This window comes from Somniosus microcephalus, chromosome 3 (assembly GCF_052327205.1).
Source record: "Somniosus microcephalus isolate GS21.2 chromosome 3, FLI_Smic_1.0, whole genome shotgun sequence".
Lineage (NCBI taxonomy): Eukaryota > Metazoa > Chordata > Chondrichthyes > Squaliformes > Somniosidae > Somniosus > Somniosus microcephalus.
Window position 1 is genome coordinate 285,402,908 of NC_140989.1, and position 12,626 is coordinate 285,415,533.

Sequence of the window (12,626 nt, forward strand, 5' to 3'; positions counted from 1 at the left end):
TCTGCCCCCGCAGGGTGGCACTGTCCCTCTCTCTGCCCCCGCAGGGCGGCGCTGTCCCTCTCGCTGCCCCCGCACAGTTGTGCTGTCCCTCTCTCTGCCCCCGCAGGGCGGCGCTGTCCCTCTCGCTGTCCCCGCAGGGCGACGCTGTCCCTCTCTCTGCCCCCGCAGGGCGGCGCTGTCCGTCTCGCTGTCCCCGCAGGGTGGCACTGTCCCTCTCTCTGCCCCTGCAGGGTGGTGCTGTCTCTCTCGCTGCCCCCGCAGGGCGGCGCTGTCCCTCTCACTGCCCCCGCAGGGCGGTGCTGTCCCTCTCTCTGCCCCCGCAGGGTGGCGCTGTCCCTCTCTCTGCCCCCGCAGGGCGGCGCTGTCACTCTCGCTGCCCCCGCAGGGCGGCGCTGTCCCTCTTGCTGTCCCCGCAGGGCGACGCTGTCCCTCTCGCTGCCCCCGCAGGGCGGCGCTGTCCCTCTCGCTGTCCCCGCAGGGCGACGCTGTCCCTCTCGCTGCCCCCGCAGGGCGGGGCTGTCCCTCTCGCTGCCCCCGCAGGGCGGCGCTGTCCCTCTCACAGCCCCCGCAGGGCGGCGCTGTCCCTCTCGCTGCCCCCGCAGGGTGGCGCTGCCCCTCTCTCTGCCCCCGCAGGGCGGCGCTGTCCCTCTCGCTGCCCCCGCAGGGCGGCGCTGTCCCTCTCGCTGACCCGCAGGGTGGCGCTGCCCCTCTCTCTGCCCCCGCAGGGTGGCGCTGTCCCTCTCGCTGCCCCCGCAGGGTGGCGCTGTCCCTCTCTCTGCCCCCGCAGGGTGGCGCTGCCCCTCTCTCTGCTCCCGCAGGGCGGCGCTGTCCCTCTCTCTGCCCCCGCAGGGCGGCGCTGTCCCTCTCTCTGCCCCCGCAGAAGGCGCTGTCCCTCTCTCTGCCCCCGCAGGGTGGCGATGTCCCTCTCTCTGCCCCCGCAGGGCGGCGCTGTCCCTCTCTCTGCCCCCGCAGGGTGGCGCTGTCTCTCTCGCTGCCCCCGCATGGCGACGCTGTCCTCTCTCTGCCCCCGCAGGGTGGCCTGTCCCTCTCTCTGCCACCGCAGGGTGCGCTGTCCTCTCTCGCTGCCCCCGCAGGGTGGCGCTGTCCCTCTCTCTGCCCCCGCAGGGCGGCGCTGTCCCTCTCTCTGCCCCCGCAGGTTGGCGCTGTCTCCTCGCTGCCCCCGCAGGGCAGCGATGTCCCTCTCTCTGCCCCTGCAGGGTGGTGCTGTCCCTCTCTCTGCCCCGCAGGGTGGCGCTGTCCCTCTTCTGCCACCGCAGGGTGGCGCTGTCTCTCCTCGCTGCCACCCCGCAGGGTGGCGCTGTCCTCTCTCTGCCACCGCAGGGTGGCGCTGTCTCTCTCGCTGCCCCCGCAGGGTGGCGCTGTCCCTCTCTCTGCCCCCGCAGGGCGGCGCTGTCCCTCTCTCTGCCCCGCAGGGTGGCGCTGTCTCTCTCGCTGCCCCGCAGGGCGGCGATGTCCCTCTCTCTGTCCCGCAGGGCGGCGCTGTCCCTCTCTCTGCCCCGCAGGGCGGCGCTGTCCCTCTCTCTGCCCCCGCAGGGCGGCGATGTCCCTCTCTCTGCCCCCGCAGGGTGGTGCTGTCCCTCTCTCTGCCCCCGCAGGGTGGTGCTGTCCCTCTCTCTGCCCCCGCAGGGTGGCGCTGTCCTCTCTCTGCCACCGCAGGGTGGCGCTGTCTCTCTCGCTGCCCCAGCAGGGTGGCGCTGTCCCTCTCTCTGCCCCCGCAGGGCGGCGCTGTCCCTCTCTCTGCCCCCGCAGGGTGGCGCTGTCTCTCTCGCTGCCACCGCAGGGCAGCGATGTCCCTCTCTCTGCCCCCGCAGGCGGCGCTGACCCTCTCACTGCTCCCGCAGGGTGGCGCTGTCCTTCTCTCTGCCCCCGCAGGGCGGCGCTGTCCCTCTCGCTGCCCCCGCAGGGCGGCGCTGTCCCTCTCTCTGCCCCGCAGGGTGGTGCTGTCCCTCTCGCTGCCCCCGCAGGGCGGCGCTGTCTCTCTCGCTGCCCCGCAGGGCGGCGCTGTCCCTCTCGCTGCCCCCGCAGGGTGGCGCTGTCCCTCTCGCTGCCCCCGCAGGGTGGCGCTGTCCCTCTCGCTGCCCCCGCAGGGCGGCGTTGTCTCTCTCGCTGCCCCCGCAGGGCGGCGCTTTCCCTCTCTCTGCCCCCGCAGGGCGGCGCTGTCCCTCTCTCTGCCCCCGCAGGGCGGCGCTGACCCTCTCACTGCTCCCGCAGGTGGCGCTGTCCTCTCTCTGCCCCCGCAGGGTGGCGCTGTCCCTCTCTCTGCCCCCGCAGGATGGCGCTGTAACTCTCTCTGCCCCCGCAGGGCGGCGCTGACCCTCTCACTGCTCCCGCAGGGTGGCGCTTGTCCCTCTCTCTGCCCCCGCAGGGTGGCGCTGTCCCTCTCTCTGCCCCCGCAGGTGGCGCTGTCCCTCTCTCTGCCCCCGCAGGGTGGCGCTGTAACTCTCTCTGCCCCCGCAGGGTGGCGCTTGTACCTCTCTCTGCCCCCGCAGGGCGGCGCTGTCCCTCTCGCTGCCCCCGCAGGGTGGCGCTGTCCCTCTCGCTGCCCCCGCAGGGTGGCGCTGTCCCTCTCGCTGCCCCCGCAGGGCGGCGTTGTCTCTCTCGCTGCCCCCGCAGGGCGGCGCTTTCCCTCTCTCTGCCCCGCAGGGCGGCGCTGTCCTCTCTCTGCCCCCGCAGGGCGGCGCTGACCCTCTCACTGCTCCCGCAGGGTGGCGCTGTCCCTCTCTCTGCCCCCGCAGGGTGGCGCTGTCCTCTCTCTGCCCCGCAGGGTGGCGCTGTAACTCTCTCTGCCCCGCAGGGTGGCGCTGTACCTCTCTCTGCCCCCGCAGGGTGGCGCTTGTACCTCTCTCTGCCCCCGCAGGGTGGCGTTGTCCTTCTCTCTGCCCCGCAGGGCGGCGCTGTCCCTCTCGCTGCCCCCGCAGGGTGGCGCTGTACCTCTCTCTGCCCCGCAGGGTGGCGTTGTCCTTCTCTCTGCCCCCGCAGGGTGGCGCTGTACCTCTCCCTCTTGTGTTAAATCAATCAAATCAAAAACAAATATAACTAAAAAACCAGTAACTTTTAACAAAACTCAAATCAGAAATTAAATTAAAATTTGGTCATTTGGACCTATTATGCACTCCAGTCCCCGCGGCGCCCACCGGTCACGAAATTGCTCGAGCGTGCCGGCGGAGACGCGTGCTCCATCTCCAGGGCCACCCGGCGCGAACATGGCCGCGGAAGGGCGGGAGGCAATCAGGCCGGACGACCCCCTCGACCGCCCGCTGCCTGGACCGATTAATGGCTTTCCTTGGCCAGGCCCAGGAGCAGGCCCACGAGGAGGTCCTCCAACCCGCCCGCTCCCCTCCGCACGGGGTGACCGTAGATCAGGAGCGTGGACTGAAGTGCAACCAAAATTTGAGGAGCAGCCCCTTCAAAAAATGGAAGAGGGGCTGCAACCTCTCACACCCCATGTATACGTGGAACACGGACTCCTCCAGACCGCAAAACAAACAGGCGGTCTGGGAGTCGTGAACCTATTTAAAAATCTATTGCACGGAACTGCCCTGTGCAACACCCTCCAGGCCAAGTCCCCAATAGGCTGTACCTCTCTCTGCCCCCGCAGGGTGGCGTTGTCCTTCTCTCTGCCCCCGCAGGCGGCGCTGTCCCTCTCGCTGCCCCCGCAGGGCGGCGCTGTCCCTCTCTCTGCCCCCGCCGGCGGCGTTGCGGTGCTGCTCTGTGGCTCCTTGGCCCGAGCTCCGGAGACTGAGAGCCCAGAGAGTCGGTGCATCCCCACTCTGAGCGGACAGCAGCCCGTGTGCGAGCGGCGAGAAGTGATGCTGCAGTTTTTGAAGAGGGTAAACCAGAACTGGGCTTGAGGAGGAAGCAAAGAAACAAAAACCCTCTCGCTCAGCAGCAACCCCGAGGAAAACCTCATCTGAGTGTGGATGCGACAGAAAGCAGCAGCGGATCGTGCAGTGAACTGAGGCAAACCGGCGATGGACCAACCCGGGGCGGCAGCCAGAGATCGCGGCTGGGCTGCAAACTTTCAAACTGTCCTCCTCTTACTGGGATCCAACCTGGTGCTTCAGCACTTCGCTAACGGTAAGAGGGGAAAAACAACTGCAACTTGAGTTTTTCTTTTCACATGTTTTCTGTTCTGAAAAAATTTGCTGAGACTCGGATATGGCTGAAACGGATCCAGAATTATTTAGACTTGAAATAAATCTGGTGCAAAACTGTGCGCGATTGGATTGGGAGTTGTGTCGAAGTTAAGAATTGGAGTACATGGAATGATAAAAGCATGTAGAATAATAATTATGTATTAAAAAAAATTCCCACTATTCTCCCGGGACCATTCTTGTCATTAACTTTCAGGGCAAATGAAGAGAAATCACTGACAACATTGGGTTTTCTTAAGTTTTCACACGAAACTTTCTGCGGAATCCGATTTAAAATAATATATGTATGATGAAGTGCTATTTAAAATATATCTTCGTGTTAAATCGTGTTTCTGTAATTGTTTGGGCACAAGGTGTACGCTTTGCAAACTTTCAGCCTTTAAGTATGAATTGGATTTTTTTTCAATTTTGGAAAATGCAATGCCAAGCAGTTCTTTGCATAGTTTTAATTTGCGAATAAACGGCCAGCACAATAAGTGTCTGAAATGCAAAGGGATCAGGCACTTCACCCCCTCTCTTTCCCCCCAGGGTGCCAGGACTGGCAGCCTCTATCCCTGCGGATGTACAATGCAATCTGACTCTTGTGTAGGAGATGAGTGAGTTCTCAGCTTGAGCTCTCTCTCCCACTCAGTTCTCTGCAAACTGTAAATCGACAGCCTGGTGTGAAGTCTCCTAGTAAACTAGCAAGAATGCCCTGGCCAGCTACTCTAATGTAGAGTGGATGGAGTTTACGAATAAACCATCACATTCCCTGGACCTCCAGTCTTGGTACCAGTCTTTAAAATAAAACTCCCTTGAAGGTTATCTTACAATTTTAAGCAGTGGAAATATATTTTTTTAATTTGGTAATTAAGATGTTTGCCAACCCTTTAAATTACATTTCAGTTTCATTCCACAGTGCAGATATACTCCATATTTTACATAACACAAATTCTTTTGGTGCTTAAACATGTGGAATGTAATTTGGTTCATGGTTAAAATAAGTAACCTAGTGTAAAAAAACAGTGGTAGATTTTTAAGCTGTGGTGACTTTAAAATTGCTGTAAAAAGGCAAAAATAAAGTATAGTTACAGTAAAATTGGATTAAGGGAAATTTAAAACATGATGATGTGTGTCCCTCTCTGTTGTGGAGACAATAGTCTACTGTGCTGTTGCATTGTAAATGAGATTGATGGACTGGAGGGTCACTCCTGTTACTGTTGATCTAATTGAGTTGTATGGAAAGTTAATCAAGATATAACATTCTTCCTGCTCTCTGTAGAATGCCATCCTTTACCAGAGCCTGTCTCTTGAAACTATTTGTTTGCACACTGTTCATTTTTTCTTCACAATATGTGCTCTTGCTTATCCATACTCCTCCCAAAAGCTGAGGGGGGAAATGACATGTTTACGGTGCGTGCTGCAGTCTATTTATTCACCAGTTCTGTCGAGGAATCTAAACCGTGCAAAACATTTACTTCTGATATCCTGTTTGTGTGCAATTGGGCAACACCTTACTGTTAGACATCAAATATACAATTTACACTGGATTACAAATCCACATTGGATCAGAGATTCTGGAACATGGCGTGCTTGGGAAGTAGCGGGCTCTGTTGGAATTTTAAAATATAAGCAATATACTGCGGCTGCTGGAATCTGAAATAAAAACAGAAAATGCTGGAAATACTCAGCAGGTCAGGCAGCATCTGTGGAGAGAGAAACAGAGTTAACGTTTCAGGTCGATGACCTTTGAAATTCTATCTTTGTTTGATTCTGTTGTGTGTCAGTTGAAATTGATCCTTTTTGAAAATTTGGTGCCTTAAACTGCAGAAATGCTGATTACAGGCAGTTTAGTCAACATAGGCCCAGGTTTTGCTGATGTGGGGCGTGCCCCATTAGTTACACTTTTTCCCCCCTCCCCCTTCAGCTTGAAAATGTATTTGCCCTGTTAGTTTGCTGGAGTGTGAGCTGATAACAGTGTGGTGAGGGCAGCGGGGCATCTAGAACTTGGTGAATGACGGGACCAGCAGTGCATCTCCTTAACCATGAGATTTAAGGATCGAGAAAAAAAACCTCAACAACGGAGAAGGAAATAGAGTGAATTAGAGTTGAATCAGGTACAGAAAGAGAAATAGAGAAGGAAAGAAAGATTGGGTTAAGAGAGAGAGGAAAAAAATAAGATTTTTTTTATTTAAAAATTTTAAAATCTTTAACAACAATTTACTACCTGTAGGATTGAAACTCCATAGTTTGAATTGTTCCCTTTCTGGGCCAGAGAGGTTGAGTGGCATTGCAGGAATATAAATCTCCTCATTAAAAAGGTAGTTATGCTGTTAAGTACTACAGGAAACTTTGTGCTATCCGGCACCGACGGGACCGAGCTGTTGCCGTTCCTCAAAACTGCCGGACACTCCAGCGCTAATGTTGAAAGATACGGAAGCTTCTGAGCTCCGTATCTGTCAACAAACTGCTTCTAAACAGCCCAAGCGTCTCTGTAGCGTCTCTGTAGCTTAGCAACAGTTTCAGCAGACCTTGCAGAGCTTGACTGTTGAGGAAAAAAGCAACGAGAAAAAAAAACCCTAACGAAAACGGCACCTGATTTTTGCCGGTGGCTCGAGCATTCCGGACAGTTAGCCTCCGGATAACACAAAGTTTTCCTGTAGCCCTAACATTCTGTGGCAATTTTCATTGGCAATTAATGTGCCTAGTGTCAGTAGCTCACTTGCCTCTGAGTCAGAAGGCTGTGGGTTCACGAACCCACTCCAGAGAATTGAGCACAAAATCTAGGCTGACACTGCAGTGCAGCCCTGAGGGAGTACTGCACTGTTGGAGGTGCTGTCTTTTGGATGAGACATTAAACCAAGGCCCCATCTGCTCTCTCAGTAAAAGATCCCATAGAACAATTTTGAGAAGATCAAGGGAGTTATCTCCGGTGTCCTGGCCAATATTTATCCCTCAATCAACAACACTAAAAACAGATTATCTGGTCATTATTACATTGCTGTTTGTGGGAGCTTGCTGTGTGTAAATTGTTTGCTGCGGTTTCTACATTACAACAGTGACTACACTTCAAAAGTACAGTGGACTGGCGGATAGCTAACGTAATACCTATATTTAAGAAGGGGGATAGAACATGGCCAGGGAATTATGGACCAGTCAGCTTCACATCGGTGGTAGGAAAAATAATAGAATCCCTACTAAAGGAGAAAATAGAAGAACATGTAGAAACCAAAAATATAATAATGAATAGTCAGCATGGATTTCAAAAGGGAAAGTTTTGCTTGACCAACCTTATTGAATTTTTTTAAGAGGTAACACAGAGAGTAGACAATGGTAATGTAGTAGATGTAATTTAGCTGGATTTTCAAAAGGATTTCGATAAGGTACCCCATAATAGACTAATGAACAAGATCAGAGAATGTGGAGTCAGGGGACAAGTAGCAGAATGGATTGTTGGCTGGCTTCAGGACAGAGTGGGAGTAAAGGGCAGCACGGTGGCATAGTGGTTAGCACTGTTGCCTCACAGCGCCAGGGACCCGGGTTCAAATCCGGCCTCGGGTGACTGTCTGTGTGGAGTTTGCACATTCTCCCCGTGTTTGCGTGGGTTTCCTCCGTGTGCTCCGGTTTCCTCCCACAGTCCAAAGATGTGCGGGTTAGTTTGATTGGCCATGATAAAAATTGGCCCTTAGTGTTAGGGGGGATTAAATACGTGGGGTTACGGGGATAGGGCTTGGGTGGGATGGCTGTCGGTGTAGGGACCGGGTGCTAGGGTTTGGATGATCAGCCATGATCTCGTTGAATGGCGGAGCAGGCTCGAAGGGCCAAATGGCCTACTCCTGCTCCTATCTTCTATGTTCTATATGTAAAGGGTCGCTATTCACAGTGGCATAAGGTGGGTAGTGGTGTTCCACAAGGATCAGTGCTGGGACCACTGCTGTTCACAATTTACGTTAAAAGATTTAGGCCTAGAAATTCAGTGGCCTGCGCCACCAGTTTGCGCCCAAAGAGGGCTTTTGCGCCACTGTGCAAACCTACCGCGATATTTAGCGGGGCGCTAATGGCGGCGTTAGCTAGTAACGCTGCGCCGCCACCGATGACGTCATCGGTGTGCGCAGCGCCCCGCTGGCCATATTTGGTTGCTGCCGCCTCCCCCGCGCCGGCCGCAAACAGCGACCGGTACACGGGGCCTACCTGTGCCAGTAGTGGGGCGAGTTAAGGTGGAGGTGCGGCCGGCTGCTTTTTCGGCGGCCGCCTGCCCGCACCTCCGTCCCCGGCCTCCTACACCCCCCCCCCCCCACGGCATTGCCGGCTGTTCGAGAGAGCCCGGCACTTCTCCTTGGTGCCGGGCTCATTTGCCGGCACTCGCGAGCGGGGATTGCCGCTGTTGCAGGCACCTCCCCCTTAAGAGTGAGAGGAAGGCCTGCAGTACCGCAGGCTGCCGTGCCGCAGTGGGTGGCGCTGCGGCACTTTGCACGCCGATATTCAGTTTCAGCGCCCCAAGCGGGGCGCCGAAACCCTTGTTTAGCGGCCGGCTTCCACTTGGGGCGCTGAAACTGAATATCCCACTGGCGCAAGTGGCTCCGCGCGCAGCGGTAATTCCGGCGCCCAGTCGAGCTGGCGCCCAAACTGAATTTCTAGGCCTTAGACTTTGGAATCAAAAACACAATTTCTAAATTTGCAGATGATACCAAATTTGGGGGGGGGGGTGGTGGGGGGGGGGTTGGGTTGTGGGGGGGGGGGGGTTGGGTTGGGGGGGTGGTGTGGGGGGGGGGTTGGGGGGGTGGGGGGGGTTGGGGGGGTGGTGTGGTGGGGGGGGTGGTGTGGTGGGTGGTGTGGTGGGGGGTGGTGGGGGGGTGTGGTGGGGGGGGGGGGGGTGGGGGGGGGGGGTGTGGTGGGGGGGGGGTGGGGTGGGGGGTGGTGGGGGGGGGGGTGGTGGGGGGGGGGGGGGTGGGTGGGGGGGGGGTGGGGGGGGTGGGTGTGGTGGGGGGGTGTGTGTGGGGTGGGTGGGGGGTGGTGGGGGGGGGGGGGGTGGGGGGGGTGGGGGTGTGTGGTGTGGGGGGTGGTGAGGGGGGGGGGGGGGGGTGGGGGGGGGGGGGGTGGGGTGGTGGTGGGGGGGGTGGGTGTGGTGGGGGGGTGGGGGGGGGTAGTCAATACTGAGGGAGGACTGCAACAAATTACAGGAGGACATTAATAAACTTGCAGAATGGGCATATAATGGCAAATGAAGTTTAACACAGATAAATGTGAGGTATTATATTTTGGTAGAAAGAATAGGGAGGTCACTTAATACTTGGAGGGTGCGAGTCTAGGTGGGGTAGAGGAACAAAGGGATCTCGGAGTACAAATACACAAATCACCAAAAGTTGCGACAACAGGTTAGCAAGGCCGTTAAAAAAAAAAAAAGCAAATCAAGCACTAGGGTTTATTTCTAGAGGGATAGAATTGAAAAGTAGGGAGTTATGCTCAACTTGTATCAAACCTTGGTTAGACCACACTTGGAGTGCTGCATACAGTTCTGGTCACCATATTATAAAAAGGATATAGAGGCACTGGAGAGGGTGCAGAGAAGATTAAAAAGGATGATACCAGAAATGCAAGGGTATACATATCAGGAAAGGATGAACAGGCTGGGTGGGTCTCTTTCTCTTGGCAAGAAGGCTGAGGGTGACCTAATAGAGGTCTTTAAAATTATGAAAGATTTGAATAGAGTGGATACAGAGAGAATGTTTCCACTTGTGGGGAAGAGCATAACTAGAGGCCATCAATATAAGATAGTCACCAAGAAATCAAATAGGGAATTCAGAAGAAACTTCTTTACCCAGAGAGTGGTGAGAATGTGGAACTCGCTACCACAGGGAGTGGTTGAAGTGAATAGTATGGATGCATTTAAGGGGAGGCTGGACAAGCATATGAGGGAGAAGGGAATAGAGGTTATGCTGATAGATTTAGGTGAGGAAAGACGGGAGGAGGCTCGAGTGGAGCATAAACGCCGGCATGGACTGGTTGGGCCGAATGGCCTGTTTCTGTGCCGTAATATCCTATGTAATCTTATGTACTTATTGGCTGTGAAGCACTTTGGGATGTCTGGTGGTTATGAAAGGCGCTATATAAGTACAAGTCTGTCTTTCTTTAAATGCAGCAACTTCATGAAACTCTTCGGAGGTTGAGGGTGAGCTGCCGTTTTCGTGAGGTTAATGGCGGAGCGGCGCAAATCGTTCAGCAACTTGTGGCGATTCGCAATTCATGGGGTATCTCTTCCTCACCACAAGTTGCTGGTCGATTTACAGCTTCATAATAGCGAGCCCCATTAAACTCGCCTTTATTTTGACAGTAAATTCGGTACTCGATAGGTGATGCTTTCTTACTTCTAGTCACAAAGCTCTTCCTCTCTCTCCAGTCTAGTGATACTACTATGGTCATTGCTGCTGTGAACTTTCATTTGCCTTGTTCTTCGTATCTCCGATAAAGCTGTCCTACACACTCTTCCTTCTAACTGCAACCTCACAGTGTTGAAATAAAGACGCATTGCTCCACACTATCTACTCTGAAGTTATTCTTTCCCACAATCTCCAACTGTGTCTTATGTCTCTATCTCCCCCTTTCCTCCTACCATCATCTAACGACCAGACCTTGATTCATCTTCTGCCCTACTCTTTAAAATCATGACATGTCCTGCACTATTGGCCTTGGGCTTTCATCTGGGTTCTGAACAAAAAATATACATTGGGTTTTGTGAGGTACAGTAACTGGATTGGTGCAGACTGTAGAACATTCTCTGCCCTGTATTCTTTGCCCCCCCCCTAATTTATTCAGCGCAGTAAGGGTTAACATTCATTAGTCTGGGAAGAAGGCATGGTGTTTCTGTACATGCTGTGATTTGGCATGAAGCAGAATTAAAATTCACAATTAATAATAATATGTGGGGTGACCACTGAAAGATTCTTTTAATTATATCATACAATTGGAATTTGAGACACTTCAAGTTTATGGTTCAGGCAAGCAAATAAAATAAAATTGAGTTGACCACAGGAAAAATAACAGACACAAAGTGAAGGCTGGTATGAAGTGAGTGGGTGTTCTGCAGACACTGCACCAATTCTTGGATTCTGCTGAAGTTGTGGTTGGTGTGGATCACATTAACTTTCTGATATTGTAAATGGGAGAAGGGAATAGATGTAACATAATTCTTTCTGGCAGTTTTCACCCTTTCTCCCTCATTGGCTGTTGCTGGGGTGGAGTCCCACAGGTATTAGTGACCCTGTGGCACTTTGCCCAACTGGCCATTCTTCATGTGTGTACCTAGATGATACCAGCAGCAGGCTATTCAAACATGGGAGGCCTCGCAACAGAGGCTAATCCTGTCCTCACCTGACCTACATACGCATACAAAAATCTGAGGTTATTCACTTCAGTAGGAAGAATAGAAAAACAGAATTTTTAAATAGGGAGAAACTATTAAATGTTGGTGTCCAGAGAGATTTGGGTGTCCTCGTACAGGAAACACAGAAAGTTAACATGCAGGTGCAGCGAGCAAATAGGAAGGCAAATGGCATGTTGGCCTTTATTGCAAGGGGGTTGGGAGTAAGGAAGTCTTTCTGCAATTGTACAGGGCTTTGTTGAGACCACACCTGGAGCACTGTGCACAGGTTTGGTCTCATCTGAGAAAGGACATACTTGCCTTAGAGGCGGTGCAACAAAGTTCACTAGACTGATCCCTGGGATGAGAGGGTTGCCCTATGAGGAGAGATTGTGCAAATTGGGCCTTTACTCTCTGGAGTTTAGAAGAATGAGAGGTGATCTCATTGAAACATAGAAGGTTCTGCGGTCGATTGACAGGGTAAATGCTGAGAGGTTGTTTCCCCTGGCTGGAGAGTCTAGAACTAGGAGTCACAATCTCAGGATAAAGGGTTGGCCATGAGATGAGGAATTTCTTCACTCGGAGGGTTGGGAATCTTTGGAATTCTCTACCCCAGAGGGCTGTGGCTGCTGAGTCGTTGAGGATATTCAAGGCTGAGACAGATAGAATTTTGGACTCCAGGGGAAGTAAGGGATATGGGGATCGGGCGGGAAAGTGGAGTTGAGGTCGAGGATCAGCCATGATCTTATTGAATGGCGGAGCAGGCTCGAGGGGCCGTATGGCCGACTCCTGCTCCTAATTCTTATGTTCTTACACTCACGTGCTGGCACTCTCTCTCTCTCTCACTCTCGCTCTTCCTTTCTCTCTTATTTGCCCCCACCCCCACCGCATCCCTCGCACTTTTCAGCTGGAGCCTTATGTCTTTTCTCAATTGCAATGCACCGATCACTGCCCTTGCTGATACCAGACAACCTGACATAGAATAGGAACTGAATCTCTTACACCGTTTATGTGACAAAGTTAACCTCTTCGGGATGGGATTTAATTGAGTGCTCCTGATTATCTTTGTTGCTAGTGGCACCCAACAAATAGTTGCCCTGCATGGCTGTGGGTTT

The 12,626-nt window shown here is 54.0% G+C and overlaps 1 protein-coding gene across 2 annotated transcripts in view; it reads left to right on the plus strand.

Annotated features, from left to right (window-relative positions):
• The first annotated feature begins 3,640 nt into the window (after positions 1 to 3,640).
• Positions 3,641 to 12,626, plus strand: part of ror1 (receptor tyrosine kinase-like orphan receptor 1) — a 358,993-nt gene continuing 350,007 nt past the window's right edge. For both annotated transcript variants that reach the window (XM_085982693.1, XM_085982694.1), the window contains exon 1: positions 3,641 to 4,098. In XM_085982693.1, the coding sequence (XP_085838819.1) occupies positions 3,993 to 4,098 (106 nt within the window). In that variant the 5' untranslated portion in view covers positions 3,641 to 3,992. The remainder of the gene's footprint in view (positions 4,099 to 12,626) is intronic.